This window comes from Gambusia affinis, linkage group LG07 (assembly GCF_019740435.1).
Source record: "Gambusia affinis linkage group LG07, SWU_Gaff_1.0, whole genome shotgun sequence".
Lineage (NCBI taxonomy): Eukaryota > Metazoa > Chordata > Actinopteri > Cyprinodontiformes > Poeciliidae > Gambusia > Gambusia affinis.
Genome location: NC_057874.1, coordinates 19,222,281 through 19,242,600, shown reverse-complemented (window position 1 = coordinate 19,242,600; position 20,320 = coordinate 19,222,281). Strand labels below are relative to the sequence as shown.

The window sequence follows — 20,320 nt, the reverse complement described above, 5'->3', positions numbered from 1 at the left end:
TCAACACGCAGCGTTACAAAATAAATCTAAGGCTTTAAATAGTTGCTCTGCTTGTTTTCAGCCAATTTTGGTTTTGGCAGACAGTGATTGACTGCAAGAAATCTGATGAGAATCCTGTTTGATTAATAATTTGTTTCTGCAGGGGAAATGGAGGAAGTCCAAAGCACAAAGTTAAAGATTTGTCTTAAAATCTCTTTGCAGCTTATAAAATTCAGCAAAGTTTTAAGTTTCTCGATCGAATTTGAACTGGAACTGTTGGCCTGACGTTGCCAGTTCCACTTATGGAACTCTGCAAAAAAAAGTAAAAAATTGCGATAAAGCAGCCAAAATCCAAAACCCCACAGAAATCCTGAAGGAATATTGATCAATAGCAAGAAAGCAGAGCGTAAATTAATTAAAGCTGCTTTGCACTGTAGTGTTTTTTTTTTGTAGTTCAGAGTAGTAAATTGTACATTTTGATCAATAGTTTTCATCTGCTGGAGAACCACGGTCACAAAAAGAAATAAAAACGAAACGCTGTGAGTCGTACAAAGTGCTCTGTATCCTGTATGAGAGTTGATGGGAAAGCCCCAGGAGGTTTTGTGCAGAGGAGCCAGCTGCAGACGGCAATAGACCGAGGTTCAGGGTGGACATGAGCGAGAGTACAACATCAGGAACGGGGTTAAGAGAAACAAAGAAAATTGCGCTCGCTCCTGGAAGCCAGACAAAGAGAAGCTCTCCCTCTGATGTCCTCCCACCAGAGATGCCCCCTCTTTGGTGTGGTCCTCCCTGCATCCTGGAGTGCTCCCTGCTCCAGGCGCCGAGCATCGATCGGCTCAGCCTGATGGATGCGCTCACGCTCGCCCGCCCGCCTGCTTGCTCCTGCTTTCTCTTTCTCCTTTTCTCTCCCAGACTAAGCGGCAGCTCTCAGTAAACACTCTGGCTTTATTATCACCTCTTCACTCTTCTCCAAGCCAGTCCCCGAGCCACGCATTTCAGCAGCCTGTCCACATTTTAGAAGAGGAAGATGTCAGGATCAAAAATTGAACACGACCTCTCTTGTAAAGCGAGCCCACAGTGGACACAGGTCAGGTTTCTGCTGTGTGAAATAGGACAGTGTCTGCGTTGCTGCCCTTGCTGCGGTGAATCTCTCAGACAAGCCCTTAGCTGGAGGGAACAGTGCTTCTGTCTCGCACCCAGAGGCGGTGTGTTACATTGACTGCCCACACAAATACATGGATAAAATGGCTGCTTATTTGTTCAAGGTATTGCTATTGATTTTGTTTTAAATACATTTTGCTCTGCCACCAGAGTATCGGCTTTATGTCCGTTTGAGTTGCTCTCTTAATGCTGTGTGAGCCAAGGCGGTAAGCACTGACCTGAATTGTTATGGTGTACGTAATTTGTTCTTTATGTTGCATGGGGGACGCATCTTCAGGCTGAAACACAATAGTCGCAGCTTCACAGAATGGAGATATCATTGAGTTTTATCACTGATTTACATGAAATATTTCACAGGTTGTTTTTTCTGTTGCACCATGGCAGCTGCAGTGCCTTCCGAAAATTATTCCAACAACACATCAGACAGAAACTTGTATGTACAACCAGGCACACACTCTGACTTTAGGGCAATTTACAGGATAATGTGTATATTTCTGGACTTCTGCAGGAAGCGGATTCAAACTCACTGTGCAGGAAGCAAACAAAAATCCATCAACTCTGATCAACTCTGATCCTTGCTGAAGAGCGACTTCCCCACCACATGATTCTGCCACCCCCATGTTTCATAGTGGTGGCAATCTATTCATAATGTGCAGACGAGACCAAAACTTTACCTTTACTTTTGGATTTCTTCTTGTATCTCTTTGACCAAAATTGCAACATTTCTCACATTTTCAGCTGGTGAGATTCACTTACACACTCTGCTACGTCAAACGATCCAAAAAACCTTATGTAACCTTGTATAACCTTTTGTGGCAATGCACCAAGATCTACTGAAGGAAACGATACAAAAACCTCAGAAGAAAACACCGAGCACAACTTCCTTCTTCACAAACCGTAAACAAAAATTAAGTGGCATCAGATTTTAGAGGTTATAGGATTTTTCTTGTGGTTTGTAAAAGACCAAGAGCCATTTCCCCCTCTAGTGCCTGACACATGTGTTTACCCACAATGCCCTGCGCTGTAGTCCAGTTCCTGCTTTTGTAGCAGTTTCTGGTCCGTTTGGCATTCAAACATGCATTTAAACCGCACCAGAGTCAATTCAACTCAACTGAGACTTAGGTTTTTAGTCGGACAAGAGTTTGTTTCTTTGGTCCACTTCAGAGTTTGACTCTGCGTTCACACCTCCCCAATCGAACCAACCTTTCTAGACCATTGCACTAGAGTTTGATTAAAGCGGACCGAACCGGCCTGGTGTCAATGTTGGCCTAAAATAAAGACAGATTCTTGAAAAGTCTAAAAGTTATTAAATAATCCAACTGAGTTGTTGATCTCTGCAGCTCCTGCTGCTGTGTAGTAGCTGCTTCTCCAATTAACGCTCTCCTTGTCTGGCCGGTCAGCTCACTTTGACTTTGTGGGGGTTTTTCTAGATGATGAATTGAACAGCAATGCCTGACATGTTTTTTATAGTTTAGGATATCGCTTTATAATCTCACCTCGCTCTAAATTTTCTCCACAGCCGGATTTGTTTTCCTGTGTGCTGTTTATCATGATGCCGTTTTTCACTAACAAACCTCTGAAGCCTTCGCAGCAGCTACAGGAGGCTGAATACATATCATGCTCTACTTTTTTTACATATAATTTATGTCTGCTTAAACATCTTTCCAGCAGTCGTTCCTTGCACATGTTAAACATTAAACCCAGCATCTCCCTTGTCTCCCTCCATCTCCCCAGGTGACCAGTCATCCGGAGCCCGTGTCCCAGTCGATGAGCCTGCAGCAGCCCCCCCAGTCCCAGTACAGCATGCCAGACAGGGAAAAGCAGCTCCCGTTCTCAGACTTCGAAGATCTCAGTGCCTCCTTCCGCAGCCTTTACAAGTCTGTTTTTGAGCAGTCCTTCAGCCAACAAGGTGAGCGGCCTCTCGAGGGCGCTGGGGGGAAATCTATCAGCGAGCAGAAGACCCTAGAAGCGATTTTCCTAATGTGGGCTTGTTCTTAACAGCTGGGGCTATAGAGAGTCTTTAGGAACTAATGAGGTTTACTCTAAGTGAGCAGGTATTCAGCTCGGCTCACTTGGCTTTAATCCAAACCTTTACAGAGGACTTTCAAGCTCTTGCCAGGGAAATGCTAAGACTTAGCTATTTATTTAAAGTGGATAGTTCATACTTTAAATATTTTATTGCAGGACATAAACGGATATGACTGCAATTTTTATTGTTAATTCTTTATTTTTTATTTTAAAAGCGTCTGGTCGCGCTTCAAACGGAGGGGAAGAGCTTATTGGCAGCCCAAAAACTTCCAGTCACATTGATGGGATTTTTTTTTTTTTTTTATCTTTTCAATGCATAACAAGGCAAAGAAAAAATCTGAATCCCTACTGAAGAAAAAGCAGTTTTGTGTATAATCTGATTGACTGATGAACATGAAGCACTTGACAAGCGAGTCAGGAGGAAAGCAAACTGAGCTTTCTGTGCATAACCCACTTTCACAAATCAAATGCATTTCATGCTAATGAGAGTCTGCTTTAATCTGTCATCTGTGTTTTATTAGTTAAAAACTGTTACCCTTTTTACGTGCATAAAAGTGAAATCTCTTTCAGACAAGCTCCTGCAATTAAAGAGCGTAAATAATCGAGCTTGGAGGATTTCACACTCTGCCGCTGTGGACAGTGAGCTAATTCGCTAGCTTTGATAATAGGTAATGAGCTCGCATTATTATTCCGGTGCTGCGTTAATTGCTTTCTGTATTTCCCTGGTTGGACAATGGGCTTTCTGTACCGATAAGAGATGCACCTTTGTCACCCCTGCGGCGATTGTGGAGGTGCGTGGCCCGGAGTCGGCTCTGAAAGCACTCCAGTGGAATGGGTTCGCAGTGCCAAAACTATGAAGGACGGGGCCTCTTAAGGGCCCCTCCCCACCGCTCAGATGATTGCAACGGGCTGCGCAGATGTTCGTGCTGGTTAAAGAGCTGCACAACCAGATTGTCAGAGATGATACAGGACTCTGAGGAGGAAAGAGAGCAGCAGCTCCAGCTTCTGAAGCGTCCAATAACCGAAGCTGAGTCATTCCCTGACGCAACAAAATGGGAACTGGTCTTTCTCAAATGTTGACGTTCCTGCAGCAGCTCTCCATTAAAAACCCTGACATGCTTCCAGGATCAGTTATTTTCAGATATTCACTGAGTTGATTACTTTTTATGAAATAACCAAAGATTAAAATCTGGCATAAACTGAATTTGCATTGATGATCATTTTATGAGGGGTTCAAAGTTTGAAAGAAGTGAAAGTAAACAGTGAGAGAGAGCCTAACTACATTACTATCCACTTTTCACATCTGCATTCAAATGTATTGTTTCCAATTACAAGGCCTAGCAAAAGTATTCACACCCCTGGAACTTTTCTACATTTTATCACATAAAAACCACGGTTTCCAATGTTTCTTACTGGGATTTTATCACAAAGAATTGAATAAACATGAAGCCAGAGAAAACTAACGCCTAGTTTTTAGTGCAGTTACAGCCAACAGTAGTACGGTTTGTCTTTAACAGATTTTATCATCTACGGACTGATATTTGGTGTTCTTACTTTATAATACTAATTAAAAAACATTATTTTATATGGTGAAAAAAAATCTAATTGAAAATATATTGACTTATTTTGCATTTTTATTTTTCCTCCAACTTTCTGAGGCCCCCTAGCGCCCCCTATTGGCCGTTCACTTTGAAATAAACTTAATTAGGCAATCTCTGGAGGCAGTGGTAGCACTGGATTTTATTCAGAGGCGTCAGAGTACAGGGGACAGACTACAAATGTAAACAAAATAAGGCTGGGCAATAAATCAATAGCAATATATATCTATATATATCTCGCCATAGACATGTGATCCGATAAAATGTTGAATAATTTCACTGAACTCTGATTCACAACCGCACAGCATTCTGGGAGGTGTAGGCAGAGGAAAGGCTTTAGCCACCCGTCTGACCTAACAGCCAATTAAGGAAGATTAGTGGAATCAACTCACTCTGTCACTCTTTGGTTACCTAGCAACTCAGTCAGTCTTTGGTTACCTAGCAACCTGTTGAGTAACTGGCACAGCAGTTTAGTGCCTTATAACTGCTTTAAAATAAAATAAACAATTGTGTGGAGTGAAAGGATATGGGTTAGGGTGTAGTGAAAGGATATAATTAGTACAACATCTCTAGAGGAACATGTGGATAAAACAGGAAAGGTCGGGTCACTAGTTTGGCAGCATTTTATATATTTAAACAAAAAAAGCTAATCAATAATTATTTACATGGATTATATGAAACGGTTATATCAGGGATCTGCAACTTTACCATATTTAAAGACCCATTTTTGTCCCCTCTACAGGTAAATAAAACTTGTTTAAAGCCACAAATGTTACATGACCTTTTGATAAGACATTTTTTCATTTTTAGTTAAAAAATGTCAAATTTTCTATCCACTATGGGAAATGTATTTTTATAGAAACACCATTTTATTTCTATTTTTAGGTTTTAATACGCAGAAAAAGAAACCTTTTTAGCAAAAAGAGGTGGATGTAACTCTTTCATTGGCAGAAGAAAAACACATTGTTTTCAACTTAATGACAAGATTATTACATAAAAGAATTGATCATTCTGTTGTGGAAATTCAGTTAAACTTTTCAAAGAAAATACTGTAAACCTGCTAAAAGCTGAAGCTGTTTTTATGTCTGTATATAAAAGTATCAGTTGGTTTTATTTATCATCTTCAGCCAAGGTTATTAAGAGCCGTTGTGGAAGGTCCAAAGAGCCGCAGGTTGCAGACCCCTGGCTTATGTCACTGTTTGTTTTTCAGCAATATCACCAGCACTAAAACAAAATCCCTCTGATTATTTTTAGATTTATTTTGATCCACTTTCACTTGATTCTCTACTTTATATTGGTCCATTGTTTTAAATTCCAGTGAGGTACATTGAGGTTTGTGGCGGTAACTTCTCAACGGTAATGTCATATACTGCGAGGTTTCCTAAGTCTCTGATTGTTTGCGTATACTCAGAGCTGGGTGTGTGTGTGTGTGTGTGTGTGTTTCAGGTCTGATGGGTATGCCGTCGGATAACTCCCAGCAGACCCACACCTCCTGCTCCTATCAGCACTCCCCCAGTGGCACCATCAACACTCAGAACAGCCTGTCAAACAACCAGCCCAACAACCACCACAACAACCACCCCGCCAACAGCGGCCAGGTTCCCCTGTCCCACCCGGCCCAGGCCCACCCCGGCCACGGATCGCCCCACGCCCAGCACCTCTCGCAGCACAACCAACACGGCCAGCACCCGCAGCACGCCGCGCACTCCCAGCACGGCCAGCACCCGACCCACGGCCAGCAGCAGCACACGGCGCACCCGGCCCAGCACAACCAGCACCCCTCCCAACACGGACAGCAGCACCAGAGCCTCTCCCACCCGCAACAGATGGCCTGCAACACAGGTGAGACCCTCCGTCTCTTTCTGCTGGACCGGCGTCTGCTTTTGTTTCCCCTTTGTTTGAATTCATCACATGGATGGATGGAGGCGCTCGGGTGCAATCATGATCGTGTTTGAAGGTGATCCTCCCTGTTTCGCCAGACAGCTCAAAGAAAACAATTTAATTTCTTAAAACGGTAAATTATCTTTTAATTTATTACCTTTGGTATGGAGAACAAAGCCATGCTGAAGCCCTGACTTCAGCAGGATTTATAGAGACACTGGCTCCTCCTAGTGGCCACTTCCAGGAACTGTTCGACCGTCAGATTAGTTGTCTCCTCTTTCGTTTGGCTCCAGATTACTGCAAGCACGAATGCAAAAACGTGACTGTAGTGAAAATGCATAATGTGACCTTACAGCCTGTTAAAATTAAATTAAAAAAACAGTTATTATTCAGCAGTTCGGTGCCAGCAAACCAGAAATTCCTCCAGAATTTAATAAGATTTTCTGACTTCTTAATTTTATGCTCTTCTTAGAGTTACAGATGTGATGTTCTGTGTGTTTGTGTTGCAGGTTTACGGTCTGAGTGGTACCCGAATCTGGATGCCCTGAAAGAAAGCTGTCGTATTGCCAGCAGCTATAACTGGGCTGATGTCGACCTTTCTCCTTTCCAAGGTCCGTTGCACTAATAAACCCTGCGCCATTAGTTTATATTTCAACCTGCACTCAGGATTTTATTATTCATAATAGGACGTCCACTAAAGCAAATTTTGCTGGGTGATAAATCGTGCCATAAGTTGTTGGGATAAACGATAATGTTGTTGTTTTGAGAGAGTTTTGAAGTAATTAAAAAAATTGTCCAAAAAAAGCAATGTCTTAACCAAAACAATGAACAAAAGATAAAAAAAAATTTAATTAAAACGGTTTACATTAATCAACTTTACCACAATTCATGGCAGAGTTAATATGTAGGAATTGGCGCAATAGCTAAATTCATTCTTTGTCCTAAGACAAGTAAGCAGAAAAAACCAAACAGTACACAAAGCAAAAAAAAATAAATTAACAAATTAAAATATTTGCACAAGAAATCACTGATGAGCAGACAGAAAAGTAATGGAAACAGAATAAAATCACGATCAAATCAGAACAAACGTAGCAGATCTGCTCCAACATGAGCAACATTCAGTTTGACTTACTGCATCAATGCGCCATGGCACGGAGGTGATCAGGAGGCTTTCATAGCCACCTTTTGGTCATCTTCATCTCATCTTCATCTCCATAATGCTTCACTTTCTGAGTTCAGCTCAGGCAGATTGTGTCCACATAACATTTCTACATTAATAATCCATCTAAGTCCTGTATCATGTGAGTTTTGGGGGGTTTCTGTTTGCTTCAAGTCAAAACAAACATTTGAAATAAATCGGTGACGAATCCACACAGTGAGACTCACCTGGGAGTGATCTGGACTCCAGATGAATTTCCTCTGATGTTAAAAACAGAGGCTGGATGTGCAGCTCTGCTCCAGCCTTTGATTGAGTGCTGATGTGTCGGCACTCCAGAGTTGATTACTACTTTAATTAAACTGAGCTCTTCAATTAAATAACACCGCCTTCAACTTTAATTACCAAAACACCCAGCTCAGCAGGTCAGTTTATCCAATTAAGAGTCAAGGAATGCAAGGTAGGATGTTTTTTAAATATCACCCACTGAAGGTTGCTGATATGATGAATATATGCTGCAGACATCTTGTTCGTTTGCTACGTTTACATTCTTTGGAAAGCCAACTGTTCCAGTTTTCGTTAATTTCCAAAAATGTTGCATTTGTCTCCAAAGGTTTACGAGAAAGCATGAGACAGGCTGAGCTGAACAATTGGTGCCTTGAACCCACCCAGATTGCGGACCTCTGCTCGTCCATCAACCAGTTCTTTGCTCGCACCGGCGTCATCCAGCAGCAGGGGGCGGTACAGAGTCCTGTGTGTCACAGCGCCATGCACACCAACAAACCCGGCCAGCACCTCAACACAGGTCTGTACACCTGCAGAAGGTTAAAGTTGTTTATGTTTTAAAAAGACGTTTATTTGGAGTGTCTGTGCTTAGAATGGTTGTGTAGATTAATTAAATAACGTGAAATAATCACTTTACAGGACAAATGGGTCACATTCATGTTGGTAGTAAGAAAGAAAGAGACTAAATGCAGAATCACTGATCCGGTTCTACTTTTTAAAGAAAAAGAAAAAAAAACAACACATTAATGCCACCAAATAATGTTCAAATGGAGAGTATTAGGAGAAAATGACAGAGCCTAAAGTGAACAGTGAACTATACATACTGTTTTATGTGTTGTTGTTAATATACGATGTTATAGATTCAGTATTGCTGGATATCAGAGAATGCCTCTGACTGTGTTTAATTTAATCATCAGGAAGCCTCTACATGGACACAAGACAGAGTATGCCCCCCATGATGGGTCCCCCCGGATACCCCCACATGCCCCCCATGAGCAACACGGGACCCACAATGACAGGTAGCGTCATCACCCCATAAATACGCTGCTCTGACAAATCATTCCCTCTTCATTAAACCTTTTTCACTTTTTAATAATGTCAGACCTCAATGTGGCGTTTGGATTTTGGGTTTTTCACAAACCAAAACGGTTCGTAGTTTCAAAAAGATCTACAAACACACAAAATGTTTACTGATAAAATTGAGAGAGCTGAATCTCCACTCCAAGTCTGAGTCGATTAATCAGATTGTAGATTTTATTCCTTATTGATTCTCGTTGAGTTAGGAAAGAGACTCTTTAATTCAAGATACGCACCATGTTATATTTGATTCAAACCAAATTAAAACTAACTTAAGCAATAAGAATCCCTCTGTCAAATAAACATTGTTAACATCAACAGTTTTTATGTTTTTAACATAATAAATGAGCCTCATTGGAAAATATATTCTAATTTATTTAATATGACTGAAAATGTTAATGAGGTGGAGATTATTCGTAACATTAATACACTAAGTAGTTTAACGTTTCCTTGGAGATGCTGCGCTCGAAGCTCCGCCCCCTCCAGAGTCACCACTGTTGCTAAGCAACATATCAACGCTTTACATTTGCACAAATCGGTTACATGCTGTGTGGTCAACAGTTTGAGGATGTTGGATGCATTTCCTCCTCTTATTGTGACTAAAGATGACTGAACATGCTGCTTCTGCTGCGACGCCATCTTGGATATTTTCTTGAGCAAAATACGGAGCGTGTGCAACACGTCATCACGCAAATACGTCACGCATTAACCGATGAGCTGAATAGATTCAAAGGCACTGAACTACTGAGAACCGGTTCTCCATTCCCATCTCTTCTGTCGATGTGTTTATAGAAGGATTATTAGTTTGTAAACGTTTGGATGCGCGTGCAACCTGACTGGCCATCCATTAAATTCTCTCTGGTTTCCATGGTTACCTGCATTTATCTTGCCCTTTTAACACCAGCTAGCATGTTGTTGGCGTATTACAGTCGTTTATCGCAGCGTGATGAAATAAGTTGACATTAGTGAATGAGAGGCGTCTTAATGCTCCATTAGCAGGTGAGTCGATAAACGTCTAGAGAAAACGACTCAAATGTTGGATATCACATGAAGCAGTTTGTTCACGGTAAGATCATCGGCTCTTAATGATATGTCGAGTCCAATCAAGCATAAGAAATAAAAAAAATTTACATTTTTCTTTTAAAAAATTATGGAATCCACACTTAGTGTGCAGAGGAGAAATAAAATAATTTTTTCCTAGTTTGGTCACAATTAGAGAGAAATGAAGATGCTGCTGCATCCATCAAGGCAGGTGATAAACTTCATAAATTAAAAATGCAGCAGATTGAACCGGATGCAGTGTGAGGTACAGAGAGGATAAAAATAAAACCTTTGACAGCAGCAAGGCTGCATACGGGAGTTTCACCAGACAAAGAGGTGATCCTCACTCTTTGTCTCGACTAGTTGTAAATTATTTTATTAGCCTAATTGTAAATAGTTTAAATAATTATTATAATGTATTCTTGCCTGTTCCGAAGGCAACATGCGCAGTAGAGTGACGTCCACTGATGATCTCTCTATTGAAAATGAGTCAAATAGTCCAAAGAAAACATCAAAACCCTGGAGAACTGTCGTTGAGGAACTTCAAAATAACTCAAAACTTTGGCTTCTTAAAGTGAAACAACAACAATCTGCCATGTTTGACGCTTGTTTCCTTCAGGACACCATGCACAGATGAACCAGCAGCACATGATACCTTCCAGGACCTTCCAGATGCATCGCATGCAAGCCGACGACATCCAGGACGATTTCGACTGGGACTCCATCGTCTAGCCGCTCCACTTCCCCGTTAAAGCAAGTCCAAGCCGATGGAGGAGGAGGGGGGGCGAAACCCGGAGGAGGCCAGGCTGGGCCGACGAGGCCGCAGGTTGTGTGATGCAGAGGAACGTTTGACACGGCGAAAAACCCCACAGACTTCAGAGTCCTGACAATTGTCCACACGGCGAACCATAACCAGAAAATGTTGTTACTTTGAAGACAATCATGTTTAGTCAGACCTGATCTCGTCTGGAGACGAGTGGAGCTCATTAACAGTGAACCTCCTCAGCCAGCCCCCTCCTCTTACCCAGAACATCCTCTTCCTGCCACACCCCCCCCACGCGACCCCTGACCCCTCTGCTCCTTAACTGTCATGTGATTTGAGCGACGTGTTCAGCTTGTAATTCTTCTCGTGTCGACTTGGGCCTCAGCTGCCTCTAAGATGAAGTTCTCTCTCTCCAAGTTTCTCTCCCCTCTGTTTATTTTTTTTTGTTTGATATTTTTGTCTCTCTATTTTATTTTTTTTAAGAAAACACAGGCCGTCTGTCTCTGTGAGTAACGTGATGGTGCTCGTTGGTCGCTTCTGGGGAAAACAGGTTTACAAATGTTTGAAATCTGAACAGGGTGGAGTTTTTCTGTTTGTTTTTATCCCCACTGGTTTGATTTTATTTTATGTTTTTTAAAACCAGGAGTTGAGCCGCAGAGGAATCCCACAGGGTGCTGTGATCGGCTCTCTGTGTGTCATGGGAGAACAGAGACTCTCATCGTTCGCTCTTTAACACTTAAAGATGAATGAATTTTGATATTGAGGAGATGAAATCAGGAGTGTGAAAACAGATCTTTGAATTGAATCTGCGTCTTGTGAAGTTTAGAGTTGTTTAGATTCGTTACAGAAACTGTAGCAGCTTTAGAAATTCAACAAAACTCAAACAATTTTAGTCTCTATTGTTCACTAAATAAGATGCTGCCACTCAAAAACCGTTAGATAATCTGTAAGAATCACGACGCACAATCTGAGTTGAGTTTTATTTTAGATTCAAGGGTTCTTTTTTTGTCATATCACTTCTGCTTGTTTGTGGTACAAAATTTGGACTCGGGTCACAGATTAAGAAATTTAATACACAAATAGATTAATAATAGAGATCAGTCTGAACATCTGTTAACATCTCAGTTTTTCAGCCACAGAAACGTCTGAAACTGCACCTCCGATCCCGAATAATAAATATATTAATAGATAAATAGACCAACATCTGCAAGAAAATATAGAGAGAAACTATTATTAAACCAACGTTTCATTCAGGGAAAAAACACTTCAGTGAGATTTTACTTGATGATCAATAATCTGATTTATTATTGACTCAATTATTGAAATAATTAACTAATTTAGTAATCGATTGATCATTAATTCGAGCATACAGAAGGCAAAGCAGTAATTAAGCCTAAACTGTATTAAAAATATACACATTTAAGATAAAAATTTATTATTTTTCTGTAAATATATTCTCCATAAATGCTAGATTTATCTTAATCTGGCTCAAATTATGTAAACACTCAGATTAAGCACCAATTATTAATCCAAAAATAATCAGCAGATGTTGATAGAAAGGGCTGAGCTTCTCACCTGCTCACATTAAAAATATTAAACTTCAGATTCATCCTTTGATTCAAATGATTTGTTAATGATGCCATTATTGCTCTTTAAGCAGTAATAATGTTTATTTTATCATTTAAAAAAGGAATTCCATTCTTTATTTGCATCTTTTTAATCTTGGATAAAACATCTGCAGAATATGGCCTTTTTTTCAGGTTTATTCAATAGAACAATTGATCACTGAAATAATCGTTAGTTTCAGCCCCAATGATCAATAGTAAAGTATCTGTTTGTGAACATTGGAGACATTTTGATGCTACCTGCAGAGTCTGATCCAATCAGGACAGGATAAAATTCACATGTCGGTGGATCAGACATGTGTTGGATCAGTTTATTGTTGTTTTCTTTTTTCAAATTGTAATTTTAGGGCTGCACTCACCTCTGCTCTGTGTGAGCATGAAGCACACGGTGAAGGCGGCGCAGGCAGGCAGACCCAGGAGGTTTTCTCAAGCACAGAGCAGTGGAGCGACCCGAAGGTTCTCCAGAACCGGCTCCACGGTCAGACCGCTGCTGGTCTAAAGAGACACTATGGTTAGAGGAGGATGAGCCCTTTGCACATGAGTACCTTTTGTTTACTTGGCTTCCAGATGCAAAGCCGATCCCGTTTCATCCACGACTCGCTGCTGTCATGCAGCGGCCGCTCTGATTGGCCGCTTTCCTGCGCTGCGTCGGGTTTTACCGTTCTGGTGCTCTCCAGCTTCAACACTGTGTCTCTGATAGAAGGAGTAGCACAATGTTACTGGGATTATATTCAGGCTTTTTAATCTGGGAGTTGAGGAATTAACTAATCGCTCAGCCGAGTTTAGCATAAAGACTGGAAACTGTTGTCCAGATTAGAGGCGCACTGATTTATCGGAGCCGATTTCACCGCACTTTACCAACTCTTCCACTTTCTTCCTCCATTCAGCAACATTTCAGACAAAACAAATCGGTATCTGCCAAAATCTGGTTTGGCAGTTCAGGCTTTTTAAAGATCGGTAATCTACAATCGGCCTAAAAACTGCAATCGGTGCACCGCTACTCTACATAAACCCACAAGATTTAATCTGATTAGGTTTATTCTCGGTTTAGAGGACTGATAAATAAAACAAACCTGGTTCATGTTTGGTGATAAATTAAGTTTTATGAAGTGAAAGGGATCATTTTCATAAGTTTTTAATAAATAGCTCATGCAAACGTTTTCCCCATCCTCAACTGAGCAGATTCTGATTTTAATAATGTTAAAGATCTAGAGCACATAGAGTAGAAAACGTTACCTGCAGGTTGGCCTGTCATATTTACAAATTTTACTGGACAATAAATTGTCCCAGAAGTTATTGTGATAAACGATAATATTGTTTTGAGACCAATTTCAACCAGTATAATGTCATAATAACAATAATAATGAAACAACAGATTTTCAAAGATCAATAAACTTCAAATTCTAATAAATATTTAACACTGGAAATGGAAAACATTAAATAAACAAAACTAATTAAATGATTCATAAAGTCTCTAAACAAAACTGAGCTTCATAAAAAGCTTCAGCTGAGAACAAAACACCCGACTGAAAACTTTTATCTTCCAGTGTGAGAAACAACAAATCATGCAAATAGAAGTTATTGATTTTTTTTTTTTATTGATTATGCGATTAATTGATTTATTGTGACAGACCTGCCTGCAGGTCCCTGTTTCTGAATCCAACAGAAAATAAATTGATCATTTCCATTTATGAGAGTTTGTTTGATTTGTATCTAAAGCCCTTAAAGGTTCTTGATATTCAAACTGCGTAGTTTTATAATAAAGTCAAATCTAACATTTAAATTTAAAGCTCAAACCTGATAAAAACTCATTTTTTTCTCACAGTCTGAAATTAAATCAGAACCAACTTTTCTTCTTTTTAGATCAGTTAAAATTTCATAATTTACTTTAACATTTTGCTATATTTTATTTGTAGAGTATCAAATGCTGTCACAAAACTTCACTAACAGTAATAAATTATATCACATAGCAGGATTGAAACTTTTTTAGTTTATTTGTATTTTATCTCCAGGAAAATTTTAAAACACTTGAAAAGTGAATTTTTAGTTTGGTAAAATGTACAAACCCTGATTTATGCATGAATTTGTTTATGATTAATATTAATCTAAACAGTGCAGGTACAAACTGAATATTTAACATTTCGATAAAGTCGATCGGTTTCGATCTCTGGCTGGTTGATCGGTGCGTCTCCTGGTTTCCTCTCAGTAAATTAATTTATCACCAAACCTAAATGAATTTAGTTTTTAAATCTTTTTACCCTCAGTTTGTTTCCAGTCTTTATTCTAACCAAACATCAGGTCCCGTTAGCCTTTGTTTGTTTTGTTTTGTTTTATTTTACAGGGTTTCGTCTCCTGGTGTTGCTGTTCTGTTTGACTTCACATTAAAACGACAATCATCGATTTTTTTCATTATTTTTTTAAATATCACAAGATGTTGTGAAAATGAGGCACTTTGAGATCGAACATTTTATTTTATTGTTTTAGTTCAGTTGAACATTACAGAACCAAACTCTGTAGATGTTTATTTTTCTTTGCCTGGTTTATACTGTGGATCGTAGATCTTGAACACCCAGAAGCTGCACTGTGCAGAAGAAACTCAAAGAGCTCTGATTTCAGCTTATAAAACTGCCATTTCTTAACGTGTTCTCTCTTTTTTTAACCTCCTGCCAGTCTCGTGTGTTCGCCTCTGCTCCTCTCTCGCTCATGTTTCTGTCAAACTCATTTCTCGGAGCCGAGTCGTGAATCTTCTGGGAGGTCGGCACGGGGTCACGGCGACGCCTTTCAGCTCTTCCAGGCGAAGACTGAGAAAACGGACTTTTGCACGAACTCATCCGCCGACGGGAGACGATTGGATGAAAGGGGAAAGAAAAAACAAAAAAAAAGGGAAAAGGTGAAGAAACGACTGGATCCCAGTTTTTACATTTTGTCCGTTTGTGTGCGTTCTCGTGGAAGTTTTTACTTTTCTTCTTCCTGTTTTTTTTTTTTTTTCTTTTAATACAGCTGGACATGTACCTGCCAGAGAGATTATTATTATTATTGTTATTATTATTATTATTGGGGAGAAAAAAAAAACAATAAAAAATAAATAAACCTTGTTACAACATTGGAGAGAACTGCCAACATCTACTGCTGATTGGGGCCTGTTTTATTCAGTGCTGGTGTGTTGTTGTGCTTGTACATAATGTGTCTTTTCAATCATCCCCTTTTTTCTCCTGGGGGGGGATTCATAAGAGAGAGGCGGGAAAAGAATATTTTGTTATTGTCCTATCAGAGGGTGACAGTATGTATATATCTATATTGTATATATGTGATGAAAATGCGTTGGCTTTTTGTGTGACACTACCTTTTACCTGTACCTATGGTTCTACATTCAGTGTTTTCAGTGTTGAAAGTATATATTTGGTTTGTGTTTTTATTTTGTAGTTTTTATTTCGTCTTTGTCATTTCTTTCTCTTTTTTTTTGTTTTGTTTTTGTTTTTGTCTCCCTGTTTGTTTGTTTACTGCACGGTTTATTACTTTTGTTGTCAGATGAGGTGACACAGCTACTCTTTGTATTCGTTTAGTGCTGTAAAATAACTCAAGTGTTATTAGAAAATTGTCGATACCAACGCCCGACCCGACCCGTCCTCCCCTTCCCCCAATATGCATGAATGGCACTTAAAGAAATAAAATATGGTAACTCCACTGTGGAATAATGTGATATTTGACCTCGTTTTTGTTTTTTCTAGCAGGTGTTCAAATGCATTGAACATTTAAAAGTGACTGAATGGAGAACAAATCCAAAAGCTGGATTTATTATTAATCTGAGGTGTAAATTTTTAGTTTTACATCCAATAAAAGTGAATTTTAATGAGTTTGATACTCACCAGGAAGATTGTTTTACTTCAGAAGGTTTTTACATACTGATTAATTTTAAAATTTTAGCTCAAGTTCATGATTCTGACTTGGATCAATCAACAGCCTGCAGTAACATTAGAGTATTGAATGCTTTGATATTCTGCTAACTGTGTACTGTGTTTACTGCAGATTAAAGACTTTTACAGATGAACAAAAACAAACAAACCAAAACTCCTCGGTGCAAATCAAAGGAGAAAGTGGACAAACTCTTCAATGTTTGTCATTTTCACAGCAGAAACTGTTTTTGTTGTACAATGAAAACCTGATTTTTCTGTCTGCAAGAATGTCACTGAAAAGGTTTTAAAAGAAGGTATGAAATGTAAAATAACCTTACAAATATAAGCATGTATAAGTTTTATATAATAAATTATGTGAATAAAATATGTAAGCAAATTATTGATAACAGTGCAAATGTAAACAGTATTTTCCATTATACAGTTCAAATTTAAAAATGCTTTATGATACTTTAGCTACATTTATTTATTTTCTATAACTATAAATTGTCACTCAATGAAAGTGAAACCTTCTTGACTGCATTCAGAAATATCTCTTCAAAAAGATACTGATATATTTATGAAACAAGGCAGAACCGTCTCTGCTGTTGCACACCAGGCAGGCGGTGAGTCAACAGAGGCTGATGCTGCTTCAGGTGATTTTGACCTGTGCATAATTTAAAACGCCGCATTTATTCTGGAAACTGACCTTGTTTTAAGCTCCTATTAGGAAGTCGGACATCTGGGATGAATTTTTATTAAACGTGAATAATCTCTTTCTCCTTTACAGATAACCTGGAGTCGGTCTGTCGCGTAAAATCACAAAAGAAACACAAAAAAACTGTGAAGTTTGGAGGATTGTAAGACGTTGTTACTTTTCTGTCTTCTTACTTTTCTGTCACTTATCTGACTGCATGTCTTGGGGCCGCCATAGTTAGAAAATGAGCACATTTCTGAAAAAAATCTGAAATTTTCTTGATAAAACAAGAAAATTTCTGAGCTCCAGAAATCAAACGTTTGCAAGAAAAAAAAATTTGAAATTTATCTGAAAAGAATTTCTAGTAAAAGCTTGAAAATTTCTGTTTGAAAACGCAAAATTTTTAGATGCATCTCATAAATTTCAAAAGTTTTTTTTGTTTGTTTTTTACTTATCAAACTCAAAGATCTTGGGAAGCATTATAAGCTTAATCTAAAGGTTTTTGAGTTTCCTAGCAAATTTTCAACTTTTCAAATCAATACATTTCCAATTTTTTTCAAAAAATATTCTTAGTTAGTTCTAGCAAATTTTCCACTTTTCAGATTCAGAAATTTTTTCTAGACAATTTCAGAGGAGAAAACCTATATTTTGGAGATTTTTTTTTAGCATTTTCTTCTTTTTTTACTTTTCAAACTCAGAAACTCAAGTTTTTTCAAGAAGATTTTTGATTAATCTAAAAATTTCTGAGTTTTTTGACAGAAATTTGCTCCTGGTTTTTTTATGTCTACAATGTTTCTAATCACGTAAAGCACTTAGATAAAAATAAAACTGACATTTTGCCAAAACAAGCATCTGTGATCCTCTGCAGAGGATAAACAACACAAATCTCTCATTATCTATAATTCAAACACATTTCAATATTTATGGTTATTAATTTGCAAAATTTCCACTTTTCAAACTTTTTATTATGGAAATTGTTTCATGCTTTTTCTTGTCATCATTTCCTAAAAAAAATAAAAATCTGTGCATTTGTTGGCAATAATTATCTCAGCCTGACTGTAGACATAATTAATACAAACAAAATAAATAATTAAAAAAATGTTTAAATGATTTAATTGCAGCTCTGTGATGTGATTATAAAGACTGGAGTCTTGAAATGTTTTTCAGGATCGACGGGTGCGTCGTGAAACCAGATAAAGTGCAAAGTGTCACCGTGCGCGAGCAGCCAGACGTTTTATTTTACATGTGGAGTTCTTCAGCCGCAGAGCGGATCGATCACTCTGACAGCATCTGCACTCAGGAGACGAGTTCATATGACGAGGAACACAAAACAGCAGCGGCCTGCATCCATGTCGGTCGGCTTTTACTAAACATGAGGCAGCAAAACAAAACACAGTCTGCAGCTTTACTGGCTTTTATAAAGTTCATTAATAACGTCTCAAGAAGAAGAAAGTTTTCTTCAGAGACTCAGATGGGATTCAGAAGACAATTAGAAAAAGAGACATAATTTTCCCTCAGAATTCTGCATTAAATTTAGATTTTTTTCTTACACTCCAGATTTTTTCCTCAGAATTCTGATTTTATATATATATATTTGTAATTCAGTTTTTTGCCCTCAGAATTCTGCAAAAAACTCAGAATTTCTTAAACATAAATTCTCAGATTTCTAACTTTAGCCTCAGAAACCTTTTTTTTTTTTTTGGAATTTTGACCAATCAGAAAATGTATATATTTTCTTACTATTCATATTTTTTCTGCATTTGATTTCAGGGTTTTTTTTCCCCCTAGAATTTAACAATTTTCTTCCAATCTAGATTTTCTCTCAGAATTCTGAGTTTAATTTCTGAATTCTATTTTTTATTGGAATTCTCTTTAATCAGATAATTTGTTATTTTTCTTATAATTCAGCTTCTTTTGTCATAATTCTAACTTTAATCTACCACATAAAAAAATCACTTAAATTGTACATATTCCAGAAAGTTAGTTCACTTCTAAATAAAAACCTTGAAAACTCAGAACCAGATTCTGAAGTTCACGCTTTATGTAACTTCCTCCCTTTCTCACCTGTCTTAAAGGTGATGTCCGTGGTTTTGGACGACCTGTCACCAAAAATCACAACTACATCAGGTCAGAATATAAAACATGTGGAGCAACAGTCCTCTCATAATCATTAAGAGTAGAAAATGTTAAATCTTTTGCAGGAGGAACAATAATTCAGTGGTTTGCTTCTTATTTTAGTGCTGCTGCTGATAGTTTGTGGTCGCACAGCGGCCTCTAGTGGCCACAAACACAACATGCGTGTTTTTAACTATAAAAGCTGCAATGTGACGCAAAAAATATATTATTATATGGGAGAAGCTACAATGATAACTCAGAAGTTTAGTCTGGAAAAATGAGCTTTTACTTCAACTAATGTAAAGGTAATGAGTCGGCAGTGATTTATTAAATTCTCTGCACTTAGTAATGTGCAAAAGTCTTGAATCATTCTTTATATTTCTCCAAACAGCTCAGACAACTTTTTAAGGCTCCGTAGTTTATCTGCGGATCGTTCTCATTTTGACTTCAGTTCAGCTTGGCTCTGTGAGGAAGAAGTAATTGCTCCCTAAATAACTGGTTGTTCCACCATTGCGATAACTCTTAATGAGCCTTTCGCATCACTGTGGAGGAATGCTGACCCAACTCTTCTTTGGAAAATTGCTTTAAATTATCCTCATTAGAGTGTTTTTCACCAGGAACAGTGTGCTTTTAAAAAGTCACGCCTGTTGTATCCCTTTGTGCTGGATGTGTGTTTTACCTTTTTTCCATGCCGGGCGGGACAGCGTGAGTCAATTCAACATGGCTCGACAATATGGCTGAAAAACACGACATAAGGTTTCATATCAGTCGATATTGATAATTATTGATCTTTTTGTTGTTTTAAATAGCTGAAATACAACCAAACATTTCTGTTTTATCCGCAGTTTTCACTACACTGCCTTGTTGTTTTTTTGTTAAGCACTTATGCTTGACAAAAAGCAAAACTACTTACCGGCGAAACCTTAAACTTACCCAATAGATTGTTGCTAGGTGACCAAAGAGTGAGTGCGTTGCTAGGTAACGAAAGAGGGAGTGAGTGAGTTAGTTAGTTAGTTAGTTAGTT

General features: G+C 38.5%; 1 protein-coding gene and 1 long non-coding RNA gene across 4 annotated transcripts in view; one reads left to right on the top strand and one right to left on the bottom strand.

The window, feature by feature from the left end:
• Nucleotides 1-16,294, top strand: part of foxj3 (forkhead box J3) — a 101,943-nt gene extending 85,649 nt beyond the window's left edge. For all 3 annotated transcript variants that reach the window (XM_044121359.1, XM_044121357.1, XM_044121358.1), the window contains 6 exons: nucleotides 2,875-3,049; nucleotides 6,213-6,608; nucleotides 7,157-7,258; nucleotides 8,417-8,608; nucleotides 9,006-9,107; nucleotides 10,826-16,294. In XM_044121359.1, the coding sequence (XP_043977294.1) occupies nucleotides 2,875-3,049; nucleotides 6,213-6,608; nucleotides 7,157-7,258; nucleotides 8,417-8,608; nucleotides 9,006-9,107; nucleotides 10,826-10,938 (1,080 nt within the window). In that variant the 3' untranslated portion in view covers nucleotides 10,939-16,294. The remainder of the gene's footprint in view (nucleotides 1-2,874; nucleotides 3,050-6,212; nucleotides 6,609-7,156; nucleotides 7,259-8,416; nucleotides 8,609-9,005; nucleotides 9,108-10,825) is intronic.
• Nucleotides 16,295-18,377: 2,083 nt separating this feature from the next.
• LOC122833635 lies at nucleotides 18,378-20,320 on the bottom strand. Its single transcript, XR_006371004.1, has 4 exons — nucleotides 20,230-20,320; nucleotides 19,976-20,033; nucleotides 19,246-19,280; nucleotides 18,378-18,547 (listed from the first exon to the last, which is right to left on the bottom strand). It is a non-coding gene; the product is annotated as an uncharacterized LOC122833635 (long non-coding RNA).